The 18,857-nt window shown below is 42.9% G+C and overlaps 1 protein-coding gene across 1 annotated transcript in view; it reads right to left on the minus strand.

The window, feature by feature from the left end:
• PCP4 (Purkinje cell protein 4) overlaps window positions 1–16,533 on the minus strand; it is a 55,827-nt gene extending 39,294 nt beyond the window's left edge. Inside the window, exon 1 of the mRNA XM_052794874.1 lies at window positions 16,439–16,533. Within this exon, the coding sequence (XP_052650834.1) occupies window positions 16,439–16,447 (9 nt within the window). The 5' untranslated portion in view covers window positions 16,448–16,533. The remainder of the gene's footprint in view (window positions 1–16,438) is intronic.
• Between the last annotated feature and the right edge of the window lie 2,324 nt (window positions 16,534–18,857).

The raw sequence follows: 18,857 nt of genomic DNA on the forward strand, positions 1-18,857 counted from the left end.
TACAGCAGGCTGTATCCCAGTAAAGCAGTGGCTGCAGATTTTCAAAAGTCTATTTTTTCTACATCAAAGAATGAAAGAGCATCCAAGGGTAGAATTAAGAGAATAGAAATGGTGGAAAGTTTTTGTAAAGTGAGTAGCAGAAAGTCAGTGTAAACTTGACTCAGGACAAAAATCATTTCACTGACATATGAAATGTTATTCAGAAGCTCTGTACTCACTGACAAGAGGAACAGCAGTGAACTCTGTGCACATCCTAAGCTTTTCTTAAGCCTTGTTTTGCTACCAGGTCCATCCCTAACAAAAGGCATTACATGTGTGACAAAGAAATACACATTGGTACAATACAGCACAAAAATGGCTGTGGGTCAGGCAGCTGTGTGCAAAGCAAGCCTTTATTCTGCAATACCATCTGTTCCCCATACAAAATTTTCTCTGTAAGAGTTATAAATTGAATCAATCTAAACTATTTCATAAGCGTCTTATTTTTTTCATATCCTTCTGCTTTAATTAAAGAGTTCAGCTGCTTTAGCCTTTAAATTAAAAAAAGTACTGAAAAATATTTTTTTTATATTTATGAAGTTTATAACCTTCCTGCAAATAAAAATGTCACTGTAAATATCTGCTTAAGGATTTTCCATGTTTTCCAAGTAAGGAAAGCTTTATAGTCAACAGCAGAATGATCAGGAGATACAGCAATTTCTACCTGCTGTTTTTCAGGACTAAATACTTCCTGTACAGTTCTTCAAATTAGGACAATTAGGGTTGACTTTATCCAGAAACAACATAAGAAACACAAGTTCTTACAGGTTGATCTTTACTTAGTGTTGGTTGATCTTTGAAGATACTGAGTTTTAGATTACTGAAGTAAGCGACAGTTGACATTCATTAGACTATAGGCATAGGTAGATTCCAAAGCATACTTATGTAATCATTACTGCCTGAAGGTTCATAGTACATTTTTTAGTTTCCCCTAGGCAGAATTTTGAGGACATTACATTAGCATGCACACTTCCTAAAAGGTACAGAATGAATTAGAGAAATCTGGATTAAAAACACAGAAAACTAACAAATGTGGGTCCTACATATTTCACATAGTCTCCTTTTTGGTGTACCTCCTGTCCAGGCACATTATATTCAACTCCCCTGGTTCTAAGAACCCAGAGTTTGCCATGCTTTTTAATACCAGATATAAATTTGCTATTGAAAAACCCAGAAGACAACATATTAATTTTAAAAACAAGCAGTGGGCATTGAGGGGAACATCAGTTATTGCTGGTAGATCAATACATTATGCATACATGCCACTTAAAAGATGAGCTGATAACCTGAGCCTACTGAAATAAATGGGAATTTTGCAATTGCTTATCTTTCACGTTCTAGCAAAGAGAACAAGCTATATGTCAGAAACTAAGTGAAGATCCAAAATTTAAGCACAGGCAAGAACTAAGCAGCTATGACCTGGGATGAGTGGATACACTCTGTAGAATTCAGGATGTCAATGTGATTAATTAGGTTAAACTCTTTACTGGAGATCTGTTTCACTATGTTTGACCACCTCTTCCTAATGTCATGTATTGACTTGAAACTATAGCACTCAGCATTTCACACATTCCAGTGTGAAAAACATTACTCTTAACCACAACACAGTAAATAATTTGTTAACAAGAAGGACAAAAGATATTACCATGTTTAAGATAAAAAGTTAAAAGCAGAAAAAATGATGCTGCTGTGACAAATTTCTGTTTACTGAAGCTGCAAGGACTACCTGGCCTCTAAGTAATGGGACTGGAATTTTAGCACCACTGTATTTTTTAGAATTATATATCAAAAAGCATGAAGAGGAACAGCTGGGAGAGAAAGTGTACTGCTGTAGAACCATGCACAAATTCTGCCGTTTCACTCATTCTCTCCTATTACAAGTCTTCTCAAAACTGGTCTGCAATACAGCCAAATGGCAAATCCCAAACCAACTTCTGTGACGTACAGGTTCATTCACATCAGTAACAGCTAGTCACCTAAAGAACATCTGCAGACAGAACTGAAGAATCCCAGAGAGAAGCTTGAATATAGTAATGAAAATTGCATTAGAAGCTACACAAGTAAACTTTCCTCACTGGTCTATTTGTGCCTCCTTTACAAGTTCCCCTATTTTTATAGATGTACTCAATATTTGAGAAGAAAGTGTCCTTCAAAGCCCACATTTAAGGTAATTGCATCAGGTACAGAACATCTAGTAAATATTTTGTCTGAACGATGAGTAAAACTGATAATGTGCCTGTTACTTGTCTCACACATCACTGTAAGAAATCACAGATCACATTTTCTGGGCACCTGACAAAGGAAAAATATTTATCAACATATACTTCAGTACAAAGGAGTCCACTCCTGGTTATGACCAAGCTTGTATTTCTGGTCAAAGTAGCTTTCTGGAGACCACAACTTTTCCCTGGCTGCTCTCTCCCTAGGATCTCAGTTGTTTAGGATATGGCCTCTACTCTCACCTATGTAGCACCTTCTCTGCGTGCTCCTTTACACAAAGGGAGTCTTCTACAGCCAGTTTTCTGGCTGTCTTGCATTGCTAGGGCAGCATAATATTGCCACAGCAAGAGTGCCAGAATCCATCCTTCTATACTGGCTGTCTAAACTAAACAATCCCTGGCACTCTGACAATTTCTGTAATTATCTTCATGGGTCAAACTGTGTTCTACTTGACTAGCTCTTGATTGTCCTTAATTTTATTAAGGCTCTCCTATAGCTATTTTAGTAAGTTAAAACTCCACAGGTGGGCTGAGATGAACTGATGGTATTCAAACAACAGTGGCTAGAAGTTGGCACAGTGACCAGCACTGTTTTTCTATGACTTTTGTAGTCACTGAAAGCATATGAGTATGCACACACATGCACATTGTCATCCCAGAAACCACAGTAATATTTGTCAGAAATTAACAATAAGGCTATGGGTAACTACAGATGATTTTCCTTCTAGACACTGTGGACCAGTGCGTGGCTCTTGCTATTGCAATGATCTGGGGAAGATACAATCTCTTCACAATTTCATCTTTCTATAAAGGACACAACATGGACCTCAGCATTCATATCCTTGCATCTTTGTCAATCATTGACACTGGTGCAAATTAAGTCTCAAACACAGAAGGAAAGCACTATACTCAAGGTATAGCTGTCAATAGAAGCTGCAACCTGCATGAAAAGCTATTTACCAGGTTGACTGCTGAAGTACTGGTTGCTGCATTTCCCCAGGAAGGAGGATATGCAGGTTTAGGTACTGTTTACTCAGGGTGAACCCATGACTCCCATGAGAGGGAGGCATGCTGGTGGAAGGCCCTGGCCCTCCTGATGATCCAGCAGACAGCCAGGCACAGAAAAAGCAATGGGAACTGAAGGAGTAACCTTGAAGCTGGGGCTTCTCAGGGTAGTTGAAAGACAGGGCTGCAGTTCCTGCTCCTGGGTTTTGTTTGCAATGTGGTCCTTGTCCATGTAAAACACACATTTTATTTACATGTCTATACAAAATGCATACTCTACCCAATGGGCAGAATGCCTTAGTCAGGGGTTGCTCGCAGAGGGCATTTGCCTCAATTTAAGAGGTGTGAATTGTTGTTCACTTTCATCCAGACTGAGCTTTTGGCTTGAGGTAAATCCTCAGAACAGGCACCTCTGAGTGTACACAGACAACAGAGCTTCAGCACCCAGTACACTTTCAGGTTAAACAAGGAGGTACCTGGTGGAACTGGGCAGAAAGAATTCACTGTCTGGGATATAAAAACCCACTTACAGTGCTGGTTTTAAATATTCTAATAGCACAGACAAGAACTTTCACTGTGCCCTACTTTTGCCATTGCTGGGCTGTAATTTATAAATCAGCACAGTAAGAACCTGCTGATTTTGTATTCAGATTCAATATAATGTTCTAAACAGAATATTTACACCAACACCAAATGCAATCAACATAATTAGCACAAACAGTAGCTTGCTTAATATTTAGGTTATTAGCATATTTTGAATTAAAATATTATTAAGCAGATATTTCTCCAAAGACATTGTAATCACAATTTTTTTTTTTTTTTTGAGGCAGGGATTAATGGAATCTTTGAAGTTCATTTTGAAAGCAGCTGCAAGAATGTATTTCCCAAATCCTGTTAATTACCATGCCAGCCATGAGAAGTAATCCCTCTTTTTTCTGCAGGAAATGGAGGATTTGATCCTGCAAGGCTTATTTATAGGGGTAACTTATATGTGGACAAATAGTTGTCTTCAATTCAGCAGAATTACTCGCATGAGTAGAGTTGGAACCTCAATGTGGTACAGTGGAATTTCTCTAAACTGCATGTTAGGTTTTGTTCAGCAAAGGGCAAAGAGGGTAAAATCAACTACAGAATAAGCCTTCTTACACCACTTGCCAAAAATTACCTCAGCTCTCAGCTGGACATGGGTGATACAGCCTGTATCCCAATTACACTGGAAATTGATAAAGAGAAAAAAATCAAGGTGACCCAAGAGGAATATTTCAATTACATAAAAATTAAGATAGATGGCATAAAATGAAAAATGACTGAGGTTAAGGTGGTCCATTCTTTTTTCTATTATTTCTTATCTATTGGTAGCATCAGACCTGGCACTACATTTCCAGAAAGGGCATTTTTGGGCTGGAAACCTGCCTTAAGAACTACTTCCCAGTCTAGCCCAATCCAGCCGCACCTTCCCATCCCCAAGGCCTCATTTGTTTGGATGCAATTGTTTGCAAGGTCATACAGAAAATAGAAGCACTAAAATTATTCAAGTTAAAAATAACCCTTCAGCAAAGCTGTGTTGAAAACAATCATTGAAGGAATCCAGCTAAAAAAATACATAGTTTAATTGTTTATGTTGGTCATTTCAGTAAAGTGGCTGATGTCTGATCCACAAACAGTCATACCAGGGCAATGGAACAGGCAACAGACAGTATCACAGGGAGGAAGCACTGCAGTTTTGTTCCGGGAACTGAAAATCGGAGCAAGTCAACACTTCATACCACAAAACACAGCATGCTGTATCTACATGTGATGTTGCATTACCCCATAGCAATCTTTACTCTGCAAGGGAGCAAAACATGGAGCAACACAGGTACACTCATGCAGCCTAAATTACAACCCTTGGCAGGTACCTGTGCAGGCAAATACAGACAGTTAATGGCAACTGACTGTGGCATCTGATTAGGAGCAAAACAGAACCTTGGGGATCTGGGAAAAGCATTTGGATTCACATGGTATCTTGGGTATCCTTTAATATTAGCATCCCCAGATAGGAAGAGTGCCCTAAGCCAATTAAGGGGTCAGGATCCTTGCCTAGGCATAATATAACTGATTATGGATGGTGTTTTTGTAACAAAAATTGTATTTCATTCTTCCAAACCCTTCTGAAGTTTAAGGTAATTTAATTTGCTGATCTACAAACCCAGCTGTAATTGAGTTAAATGATGTCTTCAACGGACAGCTTGGCTTATTAATGGCAAAAGTCTGCACTGACAAATTGCTTCATATCTTATCATATTTGCTATCATTATTAAAACAGGCTGCTTCTTCCCAGACTGCAAAATTTCTGGTGTTTTTTCTGTTGGCATTTTTAGGTTTATTTCCAGTTGTACAATTACAAAAATTGTTCTCACTTTCTTCCTATTTCCCTACATATTTCAGAGGTAAAAAGATGTTATTATAGTCTGTTAGACTGCACTAGTAACTGGCCAGCCAGGTTTTTAAAAGGTATTAATTATGGCAGTTTCAAGTTGCCATGCAAAGGAACTTTCTGCCTTCACCCCAGGGCAAAGCCTTCTGATTTTCAAGACAAGAACAAGACAAAGCAGCAAGGATGTTTATGCGTCACTTACTCTACTCCTCAAATCCCCAGGCAGCCAGTCTAGTCACAGAGAGCAATTCCAAGCAGCCCCCCAGCCATCTGCAGTTATGACAGTAACTTCTTTGGGGCTATTCCAGTAGCAGGGGAATCACTGGACTGAGAGCATGCTGGAGCCTTGGCAAGGCACCCTGCCCAGGGGCTGCACAGAGAGATGACACAAACCTGTTATCTCTGGCTCTGTGCCACAAGGAGATTCATGTGAGGGGAACCCTGAACTGGTTGCTGAAGCTGCCTTGAAATGGGGCCTCACCTGACAGAGGATTTGTCCTGCATTGTTCAAATCTACATCAGAAATGACCCACTGAGACTTTGGGAAAGCTGCTTTATTTGAAGTGTGATGCAGTTCAAAGCCATCTTGGCACTATGAGTCTAAACTGCAGCCAAGCTATTAGAAACAACCTTGCCATACTAAAAAGGAAAATGGACAGGGTGATGCACAAGGTCACCTTGATTGCCAGGAATCAGGGACAACAATCAAATACACTCACATACAGCAAGCAAAAAAAAAGCCAGGTCACTAGCTCTGTCCAAGAGCTGGCCAAAAAATAGGGATTTCCACAAATCAGAAGCTCCCAGGACCCTGCAGCTGCTCAGTAAAATTGATGCTGCTATCAGCTTCATTGTCAATAGCAGCAGAGAAGATAAGAACGCACTTTTCACTGAGCAGCTGTAGTTCCCAGGGTCCCTGACCCCAGGACAGACCCACCAGGCTACCTGACAGTAAATGCTCTACAGTTCCTGTAGTGCCCCAGCTGTGGAACAAGTCCAGGGGAAACACGGTCGGGCAGATTCAGCAAAAGCTCCCCCACATTGTTTCAAACACTCTCCCTCCACAGAACTGTGTTTTGCAATTCAAGTTCAATGAAAACTTGCAGGTTTCTCCACTCCGAGTAGTCATCAGTCATTCCTTCCGTCTTCAGTCTCTTATGTATGAGGCTCCATTCTGCACTTTGTGCCTTGCATATGAAGTGAAAGAAAAGTGTTACCCAGCTAAACATTTTCACCTCATTGACACATGAACATGGCAAACCATCATACAATGCCATTAAAAAAGGACCCTAATGTGCTGCTCCAGAAGAGTCATGCATTTTGTTAATATCCTAACATACCCATTCTGTAACCAGACAGAAAATAGGTTCCTTACACATTTCATGCAGAAAGCAGGTAACGTTCACTTAGATCCAGCTATGTGCTACCTGACACACTGCAGTCAAAAACATCTATTAAAGGCTTACATGGCATGACCACAGGAAACATTGCTAGAATTCACATAATTTGCAACTTGGTTTTTTTGCATTTTACAACACTAATGCTAGATCCTTTGCTACCAATGTTTCTGCATCTGCAGATCCATCCCATAAATCCAGTTCCAAGATGGAAACACACCAAGCTTTTAGTCCAAGGCAAAGAATACAAAGCAGCACTCAAAAGCCCTGTGAAACAAAGAGAGGACCTCCTGTCATCTAGCTTAAGAGGTTCATACAGCTTGGCTTGGATGTCAGTGCTGTCCAGTAGCTCACAAAATATGCTGAAGGAAAGAAGTGATAGCTAGCCAAGTCTGACTGGTAAATTAAAATTGGCATGAAGCTGGCCTGCCTTAGGTATTTGGCTGCCCTGCTTAAAGTGCGGCACATGTGTGACAGCACATGCATTTTAAAGTGTGCCAAGCCAACAATGTGTTTGCTCTCTTCTCTGGTGGCGAGTGTGTATCTGTCAGATCTGAGTGGAGTAGTGGTATGTATGAAGCAGGTATGAAGCCACATGTCTTATTTTTCCACCACACCATCTGCAGAAAGATACCTGCCTAGCCATCTCCTCTTGCCTAGTATGCTTTTCCTCCTTCTTTCCTTCCTATCAAGTTAATGCTTCTAATTTGTAGCAGTTTATCTTGTATTAGTAAAATGTGAGGTAAAGGGAGACATGTTTGGAATTCAAGGAACCAGATTTCAATGTCATTTCGTATTTCCTTCCTGAATACCACATACTATCTCTTAAGTTCAAATAAAAGGCATTCTTCAGAGTATTTCAGTTAGTGTTAAAATTAGGTGCTTAAAAGGGTCAACATCCAGAGTATTCAGTATTTTAAAACAAAAATAATTTAAGCCTGGGGAATTGAAAGAGAAGCATATTTTCTACAAGAGAAAGGGAGAGAGATAGCAAGAATCCCATTACTTGAAACATTCAAGCTAGAGAATGAAAAGCCCTAGAACTCAAATGAAAGACATGCTTGTGATTTTTATGAGAATTATTTTTCTGTCTCTGTACCTTTCCCCTACTGCCCCATCCAAACTTGGATTTTATCATTTTCAAGTGTGTTTTCATGTTTAGCTAGGCATTACACTCTAGTTCATCTCAGGTAGGCTTCTGTCCTTCACCAGATTATGTTGCATCTGTCTAATGAAGTCCGCACTCACCTTGTTTGGTCCCTTTTAAAGGGAAGTCTACCTTGGCCATCCAAAGCCCAAATCCCTCTTCCCCTAGTAGAAGAGGGTACTCCTTATCTGATCAACCCAAGCTCACCCTACTGCCTATTGAGGGCTTTGCTGAAATACATTTGGCTTCTTAGTAGAGATGCAAAGGTACAGTAGTATATGGTTAGTGGCACCCATCAGGGATAAATCAGTTGAATAAGTCTGGATCAGAAACACCAATTCACTGAAGCCAAACTTTTTGTGGGAAAGTGCTATGATATCTATAAAAACATCCACACAAATCACTGGCCTTCCTTCATATACTGAGTGTCACTAGGAAAAGGTCCAATATCACCAAAATCCTCAGGAAGTCAAAGATGTCCTCAGACCTATTCATTTTTGCCTCATTTGCTTAGTTATACACTCACACCAGTGTAGGAGTTATGATCTTGATAGCCTTTTCCTTGAAATGTATCTTCTCCTGTAGTCAGAACACTGCCAACTACTATTTCAATGCCTGGTAATCCCTCTAGTGTTAGATTCATAGAGAACAAAGCATCACCAAGGCAGATTGACAGGCAGGTGCCTGGACCAGTGATACCTGCTGGGTAGCAAGCCTTATTTTGTAGGTCACAGGACAGAGATGCAAATCATCCCCAGGCATTAGCAGTGGGTACTGTCTGCTTTCCAGCACTCTGCCCAGTTATTTTGAAGCTGTGCAGATCCCTAATTTCCTTGGAAGTTCTCCTCCACCCCCTAAAAAAACAAGGCACTTTCTGTGAAAAACTGCTTCTCATGTGCTCTAATAGCTTCTGCTGGAGATGCTGACTTGACAGGACTGTTGCAACTGTCTCACTGATTCACTCCAGAAGAGCCTGCTAGCTCTTGTCAAGCTTAACAAGCTTTAGCATAACACAGAGTTGTCCTGTTTCCAGGGATAGCCCTAGTCAGTGCTAGCTTGGTCATTTCTGACCTGTGCTCCATCATTCCCAGGAAAGGTGCACCTATATACCTCCAAATACATCTATACCAGTGCGTACAGCTAGCCAGGTTCACTACAGTTCTCCCCTCTTCTTTACTTTTAGGAGATTCATGTTGTGCTGGGATGCAACACAACCTTCCCCCACTCAAGCACAGAGCAGTGCGTGCCCCTTCTGAGTTTACACCACTATAACCAGAACATTTGGTTCAGGTTTCTCTCATTCTACTGCCACAGCTTTCTAGTCCTGAGGGCACTGTGCAGCAGCTGGCTCCACAGCACAGCTAGAACCAAACCTGCCAGCCAAGGAACAGCAAATAAGGCTGGTGACAGAACAGGTCAGACATTTCCATCACGCATTTGGACACCAAGACTCTGCGTTAAGACACTAAATATACACTTGCATACATTTTGCCATAGTTAGAGCTCTGTGTCTCCACACATAGAAAATCTGAAGCACTCATACCTGGTGCCACCCTTCTCACCAGCTTGCTGTCTCAGTCCAGGAATCTTGTGAAGTCTCTAAAGTCAGACAGAGGCACACCACCTTTCACAGTTGGGTTTTTTTCCCCCCCCTTTTGTTTCTCACTTTCAGCTTTAACAAAAGAGATCTCTAACAATTTTGTCTACTATCAAGTACTCACTGTATCAGCTCCACCACTGGTTAAAGTCATGTTTCATGCACTATATACTAAGGTGATAATGTAAGAACATTCAGTGTCTATAAAATAATACTTTTCTCTTTAAGAGGAAAGACAGTTCAGCTGTAACTAATACTCAAGGCATGTAGGCAGACAATTTCCATTTCTCTGATTAAACTTGTGCTTCTTCCTCCAAATTCCATATTAGTGCATGAATAAAGCTATATCCACTTAGTATGAATTGATCAGATGAGATAGCACCAGCCAAAGACCTGGCCTATGTGACACTTGCCCAATTTACTTGTAAGTAGACTAGTCTGGTCTCAGAGGAGGCAGACATGGAGAGTGGGGATAAATTGTGACCTCAAATCCTGTCATTAATAATAAGTTTCACAATTGCAACGCTTCTGCAGTTGCTTGCACCGAGTTTATTCCATCAAGATTGCAATTTATTTTCCTATTTAGAGAAAGGTAGCCTATATAGTCTGTCTCTTCCAGCTCTTTCCATACAAAAAAATAAAGACTGATTTTCTTAATTAAAATTAGAGGGAAAGGAAGAAAAAGGATTTTTTAGTTATGATTGGACCTATTTTCTACTTATCTACCATGTATTTTTTTTTTTAGAAACCCAATGTCCAAACAACTGAAGAAAAAAACAGAACACCTTTTCTTAGAAAGAGGGAGAATATGTTATTCATCTTCATTAGAAGATCCTATGCCTTGCAGAGAAAGCAGCATTACATGACTTAGTGAATTTAAGGCTCTGTTGCAACTGACAGGATGAAGAAAGTCATGGTTTTTGTCTGATGCATGCAGCCACCTTCTCCTAATCCTCTTCAGCCAAGAAGTGGGCGTCTCACAATTTACATACCCAGTGTCTAGGCCTAGCCACACTATTACAATTTCTTCTGTAGCAAAGTTAGAGGTAAAACATGTAAACACTGAGACACATTTTCCAAGTCATACCTAAAAAAAAATAAAAAAGCAAGACAGATAATAGCAAACAGTGGCCTGGAAATCAAATATCTTATTCAAATCAATAAACAATCACCCAACAACCTTTGATGAAAAAGCCACCATTACTGTTGAAGTTAACTGCTACTATACACTGCATTTCATGATGAACATGATCTAGTTAATGCAGAAACTGTTTGAAGATGACCCTTATAAGCTTGCCAATGCATTATGAATTTAGGGATATTGGACTAGAAACTAACATGCCTTTGCAACCTGAAATGATATTCTATTATCAATTACTGCAGTATGAAAGTTGGAGTTTTCCTGTTTTATGAATGCAGGACTTTTTGCTTTAAGTTATTTTTAAAGGGAAACATGGTATCTGAAGCATACTATTAAAGCTAACTGTCCTTTAATAAAAGTGCTGTGTTATTTGAATCTGTTGGCATTCTTGCAATGTGTAAAAAACCAGTGTCCTTGTTTCTAAACAGTACATCTGCCAGTTTCAAATTAAGATCAATTTCCAGCCTCAATTTTAAGTGCTATTTTAGAAAGTGCCTGATCCCACTGAAACCACGCTGGTGGAAGGAGTAGGCAGAGTGACAGATCTAAAACTTATTGTTCTCCTTTCTTCCTCCTCTTTTAAGATGCAATTTACCACCCAGCTAATAAATAGATGCGAGTTAAAATTAAAAACTGGTGTTCGTGTTCCTTATCTGTCCCATCCCCATCCTATAATAGCTGCAGAATTTCTTCTTCCACCTTGCCACATTCTTGCTACACTTCTTCAATCTATACAGTTTTGACCTATTGTGGGTATAACCTCAGTGAAGCCAATAGTCAACAGTTGGGGGTCATGGCAGTATCTGAAAAATGCATCCAGAAGGGCCCCCTTAAGACAACTGGTGGGCTCAGACACTCCACTGGACTGCAAGCATCACACAAGAGAACAGTAGCTCCCTTGAACAAATATGGCATGTTTCCTCCCTACAAACAGCAGCGCTCTGATTTAGTGCTGTCAGGATTATTGGTGTACAATCCTCACTTCAGTGCTTAGTACAACTGGTTCTAAGACACTAAATACTATTTCAGTGGAAAAGATTCAGCTGAATTCAGGAGAGCAATCCATTTAAGAACCCCAGTTTTCCCATTTAACTACCTGAAGCAGCTACAGTTTCAGGCAGAAGCCTCCACATATGCCTAATGCTTCACACTTGGCCATGTCCCTCTCCTAACAGTCTCCTGGTGACCACACTTGTCCAAAGTGATAGAGACATGTTCCAGGTTCTCCCTCAACCTGGAGGGAAGAGGACACTGTCTGTTACTCTGCCAGCTTAGAGGCATGCCCAAACCGCCAGGCCATATGGTATTACCAGTTTTGAAAATAGCCATAGCAGAGACTGCCTTGGTTATTAGCATCTTAGACACACACACCCCCCTCCCCAAGGGCTGGTGAAGCTCAAATTTCAGAAGAAAGTCTTTGACACCAGTGTTCAGCCATGTCACCTTTCCAGTGAAGCCTCCATCTTTGTCAAGTTGTCTGCCTGGGTACCTCCCACTGAAGGTGATCTGAGCCCCAAAACAATGCTTCAGTACTCCAGGCTGCAGAGGAGAGCTGTCTGGATGAACATGCCCCACATGGCAGCTCATCCTCCATGAATGCCCTACATACCCCTATTACAGGTCACACGAGCACCGTTTATGATCCTTTTGAACGTAGACACAACACAGCAGTTGCTGCAGGATTCAAGAGCCCTGAGGCAACATAAGGCAAAGGTAAAGAGCTTGCTGTACTTAAAGGAAGAAACAAGACCTAGTGTTCTTTGTATTCAAAGCCTGACCAAAAAATCCCTACATTTATGCAGAGATCAAGTCCCCAGCTCTTAGCCTCCCCAGCTAAGAGACCTAAGCACTCTACAGACTCCTAACAGCTCTCCTCTTCTGTCTTACAAATTTTGTGTGCCTGGTTGGTTGTTGCCTGTATCAAAACGAAAGCTAGGATATTCTTGCTACTGTCTGGTAGTTAGGCTGCTCCTCAAATATATAAAGCTGCTGGCTCAAACCCTGCCTTAGGTGGTGTGCATCAGCACCCTGGCAATCAGTACAGCACTTCACTCACATTGTGTAAGGGTCTTCCAATGCAAGTTCTTCTCTTAAATCACTGGTGCCTCAGGCATGTGGACTGATTAGGTAGATTTCCTGAATGGCTCTCCCAAAGTCAGACACCTAAATAACACATGTTAAAGCTGAACTCCTCTCCTACACCAGCAATATCACTCTGACCCTTTAATACCAAAAGGAAATAAATGCATCCAACAAGGCAATCTCTGCTAATGCTATTTTAAGCTCCAACTCCTTGCACATGTGCTTCATCCCTGAACCACTGGAACAGCATCCAGGGCTGTAACACCATATTGTTTAAATGCACTCCTTCCCAAATCCACACCTGATTCCTGATGACAACCAGAATCATTCAACACAGGAGGCAAGAGTGGCAGTAAATGTCGTAAAAATGTTTGTGTGATGAAATGCTTCTTATGAACCTTCATGCCAGGCACTGTCACCATGACCAGACATCATCTGCAACATGTCAGATAGTTAAATGAAAATGACTGATGACAGGGTTCCCTCTGGTGAATCAAATTTATGCCAGTTTGAGCCTACAGGCTCTCTGGTAAAACTACTGGCTGTGAATAGCGATTTGGCATTGGTCTACAAGCCCATTGCCCAAGATTACTTCCCCCAGTTCATCCTATGTGACCACATATCTTTAATGGAAGAAGGGCTGCATCTCATGGGTGCTCACTGTCAGCAGCTGATATTTTCCAGCATGGCTTTTCTCTCTAGGCTCATTAAAAATAACAGAAAACATCTGCAGACCTAAAGAAAAGGCTCCTTAGTTATTTGAGGACATACTTTCAAAGCTACTTCAACACCTAAAAATGCATTTCAGTATATAAGGACATTCCTGAGAAGTTCCCCATACACCTAAGTGATCCATCTGCCATGAAAACTAAGCAGCAGGAAGCACTAACCATGTTTTGCAATGCTACTAGGTAAACTCTTATACCTCAAGTTCACTGTAACTAGTTACAGGGCCAGACTTCTGCCCAGCAGACAGAGCATCTTAAACATTTTCAGACAAATTTTGCAAAGGAAGAAGTGTAGGGTTTTTCTGTAGAAGAGTTCTCTACCCTTACTCAAAAAAAAGTTAGCTGCTAGAAAATAGGAAAGTACTCTAGTCAGATGAACAGCTGCTTCCTGTTCAGTTTTCTCTACCAGGAGACTGGTAATCACTGCCCATAAACAGGAAGTAAGTTAATTTTGCTTGAAGCAGTAAAATAAGAACCCATGCAACATCTCAGGAAATACCTTGAGGGATACAAAAGCTCTTTTCAGAGATTTCTGAAACCGCATTTCAAGCTCCACTCAAATCCTGACAATTGTTAGCACAAAGCAAAAAAACCTTTCCCACCCTCCCAACACCATTCTATTTAGGATAATCTTTTGATGGCTCTAGTTGAGCCTCTTTTCAATCACCCTGGCCTCAGATTTTCTAGCAGATTAAAAAAAAGAAAATAAAAATATTTTTCAGTTACAGCATTACAACTGAAATCCACCAAGACCCCCATCCAAATACAGCAAACAGATGTCTAAGGAGCTTGCTTTCTGCTGATCTTTTTTGCCTCATTTTTTTAACAGTCTTTTTCAGTGAGATGGTTTGGGGTGGTCCAGTTGGTTCCATCTGCCTTGTGGAAAAAGAATCATCTTTTGATTAATAGCTAACAGGCAAATAACAGCAAGGAAGCTTTTCTCCATTGGAACTGTGAGCGACAAACTCTCCAATGTCAGGCAAATGACAGTAGCACTGAAGACACCGAGTACAGTGCTAAGTGTCATACATACAGGGCTTAGTGCTGTGCCAGAGCAAGAGACATCTTCCAGCTCTGAGGGTTTGCTAGGAATACTGTTCTGTGAGGCACAAGGAAATGTATTATGAATAGAGAGCCCTTATGCTGGTATCAGGGAGGATCTTGATGTTCATCAGGACTTAAAATCCAAAGGGCAAGCAATCTAATTCAAACTATGAAGGGGTAATTACTGAGCAAATACAACCCAGCACAGGGCAATAACAGGAGTGCCTTGTACAGTTACAGTAAGTACAGCAGTATCACCCAATCATTACTCCTTACTAGATTTTTTTTTTCCCCCCAAATGCTATCTTTAAGGAGCAGAATAGTGTTGTATCTCACAGAACACTTCAGATAGCCTAGGTGGCAAAGGGACAGTGACTGCAAAAGAAACCCCATGCTGCATGAACTCTTATCTAGTTGATATAAATACAGGCAGCAGCTGAGAAGAGGTCATGGACAGCCTGGTGCATTACACCTGGACTGCCTGATCCCTGCAAGCAGCAGAAAAGCACAATGAGGATTTCCTCTGCTTTCCCCATTTGGCCTGACCTGCAAGCCAAGATGTAAGCTTCTCCTCATAAATCCCTGCACCAGAGACCATGCTACTACACTGCTTTTTGTCTCAGGTTTACACCTCATCTAAAAATACAGCTGAGTAACACCTGCACAGCAACTAGTCAAAACTTATTTGGCATTGCTCTTAAATTTTACTCTTGCTGCTAAGAACAGAATACCCATTTGTTAATGAAGCAGCAGGTCTTGTATAACAGGAAATAGCCTCCAAAAATAGGTGCTGGGTAAGGTGTAGTTACAGGTATCTCTACTGATTCCCAAAGAAAGAGTTGCACTAGAGAATGAGGGCTCTGCCAGCTGAACCTGCCCAGCATTTGACTGACTGCACTATCAAGTAGCCATCACACCTGACACCACCTTTAACAAAAATACTAGTTTGCCCCAGAGAACTCTTCCACTGCAAAAAACCCACAGTGAAAATTTTCCACTTATTTATTTACAGGGGCACAAGTGATCCTTACATGTTTGGCACTATTTACATTTTTTTCCTTAATTGCAATCCTTCCCCAGACACTATTTATAAAGTTTACATCAGCACCCAACTCTAAACGTGGCATTTTTTCCCCAAGATCTCTAGCAGATAACTTTCACACAACTTCACACATCTGTCTTTCTGCATAGGAAAGCATTAAATGCATCCGTAAATTATTGGGTTTTTTTTTTAATAAGGGATTCTTCACTGGTGTGCATGGTCCTTCAAAGGGCAAAAGACTGCCTTGTTTTATGCATCGAAGGAGCATACCCACCTGTGGAGATATGTTTATCAGAAGACAGGGCTTAGCAGAAGCTACGGATTTCAGACCCCCCACCCAGCGAAGAGACACCGCTCAGGTCCACCAGCTCTGCCGGCAAGTCCAGCAGACCCTCAGCGGTTTCCCCGCCCGGGAAGCACCCGGCCCTCCCCAGCCGCCCTTCGAAAAGGGAAGGTCACGCTCGACGCCAAGCGCTCCCCGCACTCCAGCCTCCCCGGCCGGCTTTCCGAGGGGCTGCGGCGGTCTCCCCGCCGCGAGCCCGCCCAACGGCCGCCCGCGAGCCCGCCCAACGGCCGCTCACCTCGCTCATGTCTCGCGGCAGCCCGGCTCGCAGCAGCCCGCCCGGCACAGCGCTCCCGCCGCCCCGCGCCGCCCGTTAAGAAGCGGCGCCCCGCGCCCAGCCTGGCCCGCGCCAGCCAATGAGCGCCGCTCCCGCGCCGAGCCCCCCGCTCCCCTATCCGAGAGGGCGCGGCGCCCCCTGGCGGCCGCGGCGGCGGCTCGGGAGCGGCACCGGGGCGGAGGGGGGGGGGTCCCCCCGTCCCGCGCAGCCGGGAACGCGCCCCCGCCGCCGCCTCCTGGGCCCAGCGGGCATGGCGGAGGCCCTGAGGCAGGAGGCCCTCTCGTCCTCAGCAGCGGTGACAAGCAGCGGGACCGCTGCTTTCCCCGAACGCCCGGCGCAAGCGGCGCTCGCTCCCCTGTGGGGCGGTCCCCGCCGAGGAAAGAGAGGGTCACCGAGGGAGGCAGCTGGAGGGGCTGGGGATGGGCCCGGCCGCCCCGTTGGGGCTGGGAGCGGCCCTTCAGACCGTACGTGCTGGAGGTAGGCTGAGAATGCGGATTAGTGCGTGCGGATCGGATCAAATGGTCAAAGTTGGGCGGCTCGCTCTGCCACCCGCCATGGTTCTTTATTACTGAGGAGCTCAGCAAGTCGTAACGTGAGTCCCACTGCCATTTCTGTTAAAATAATTCTGCGGCATTTCTTCATCTATCTGCTTTCGCAGATACATGGGAAAAAGTCCTTCTGATAGTTTTTCTGAACGAATAATTAAAACAGAACTTTGGAAAGTGTGCAGTTACACTCCAGCATCCATCTTTTGATGGAGCACGATTACTATATTTGGCAATACACATTCAGATGCTCTGACTCATGTATCTGTGAAGAAATATAGATTCAATTTGCTCTGGGAATGCATTTAACTCCCTCAAATTTTTCTCAAATCAATAAAAAAGTTAGCGCATTATTTTGGAGAGCCTGAGAAGCTTGCCAAACCTTTCGACTTCCAGGGACTACCTTGCAGCAACTTCTTCTCTTCATCAAAATCTTATGTTCAGGGCCAGGCTTAATAGAGACAGTGAAATAAATTTTGTGAGACCTTTCTGGAAAATGCCTTTCCCCTTTGAGTCGCAGAGCTGTAGAAGCTGCAGCTTCACCTTCCCGTACCACCGATCAGTAGATGGGCAGAGACGGAGGGGCACGTGGAGCCCTCCCATTCCAGTCACTGCTGCCACAGCTTTCGGTCTGCTCCTGCCTGGCCCTTGCCTGGCCATGTGCTCCTTCCCCAGCTGGAGCAGGATGGGGTCCTCCACCTGAGGATGAGGAGGCTCCACAGGCAGTGGAACCAGGGACATGTATCCTGGGAAAGATATAGAGATGCTGCCCGGATGTGTAGGGGTGGGATCAGGAAGCTAAGGCACAGTTGGAGCTGAATTTGGCAAAGGATGCAAAGAATAATAAGAAGGGCTTCTACACATATGTTGGCCAGAAAAGGAAGATTAAAGAAAATGTAGCCTCCTGGTAAATGGGAGAGCTGGTGACAACAAACACGGAGAAAGCTGGGGTACTCAACAAATTATTTGTCTCAGTTTTCAGTGGTAATCTCTCTTCCCACATCTCTCAGACCCCTGAACCTCAAGGCAGGGACTAGGGGAATGAAATCCCTCCCATCGACAGTGAAGATCAGGTTTGAGATCCCCTGAAGAACCTGAACATACACCAGTCCGTGGGACGTGACAAGATGCATCCCAGGGTCCTGAGAGAATTGGCTGATGTAGTTGCCAAGCCACGCTCCATCATATTTGAAAAGTCATGGCAGTGAGGGGAAGTCCCCAGTGACTGGAGAAAGAGAAACATCACATCCATTTTTAAAAAGGGTAAAAAGGAGGACCCTGGGAACTACCGACCAGTCAGCTTCACCTCTGTGCCCAGTAAGATCATGAAGCAGATCCTCCTGGAACACATTTCAAAACATAAGGAAGACCGGGAGGTGATTAGGGACAGCCAACATGGCTTCACCAAGGACAAATCATGCCTGACTAATCTAGTGACCTTCTACGATGGAGTGGCTGAATCAGTGGACAGGATAAGGTCTACAGATGTCATCTACCTGGACTTACGTAAGGCCGTTGATATGGTCCCCCGCAATATTCTTGCTGCTAAATTAGAGAAACATGGGTTTGATGGATGGACTGTTAGACAGATAAAGAATTGGCTGGATGGCCACATCTAAAGAGTTACAGTCAATGGTTCAATGTCCAGGTGGACAACAGTAATGAGTGGTGTCCCTCAGGGGTCTGTACAGGGACAAATACTATTTAATATCTTCATTAACAACATACATAGACAGGGGGATTGAGTGCACCTTCAACAAGTTTGCAGATGACACCAAGCTGTGTGGTGTGGTCGACATGCTGGAGGGAAGGGACGCCATCCAGAGGGACCTTGA

Source organism: Harpia harpyja, chromosome 8 (assembly GCF_026419915.1).
Source record: "Harpia harpyja isolate bHarHar1 chromosome 8, bHarHar1 primary haplotype, whole genome shotgun sequence".
Lineage (NCBI taxonomy): Eukaryota > Metazoa > Chordata > Aves > Accipitriformes > Accipitridae > Harpia > Harpia harpyja.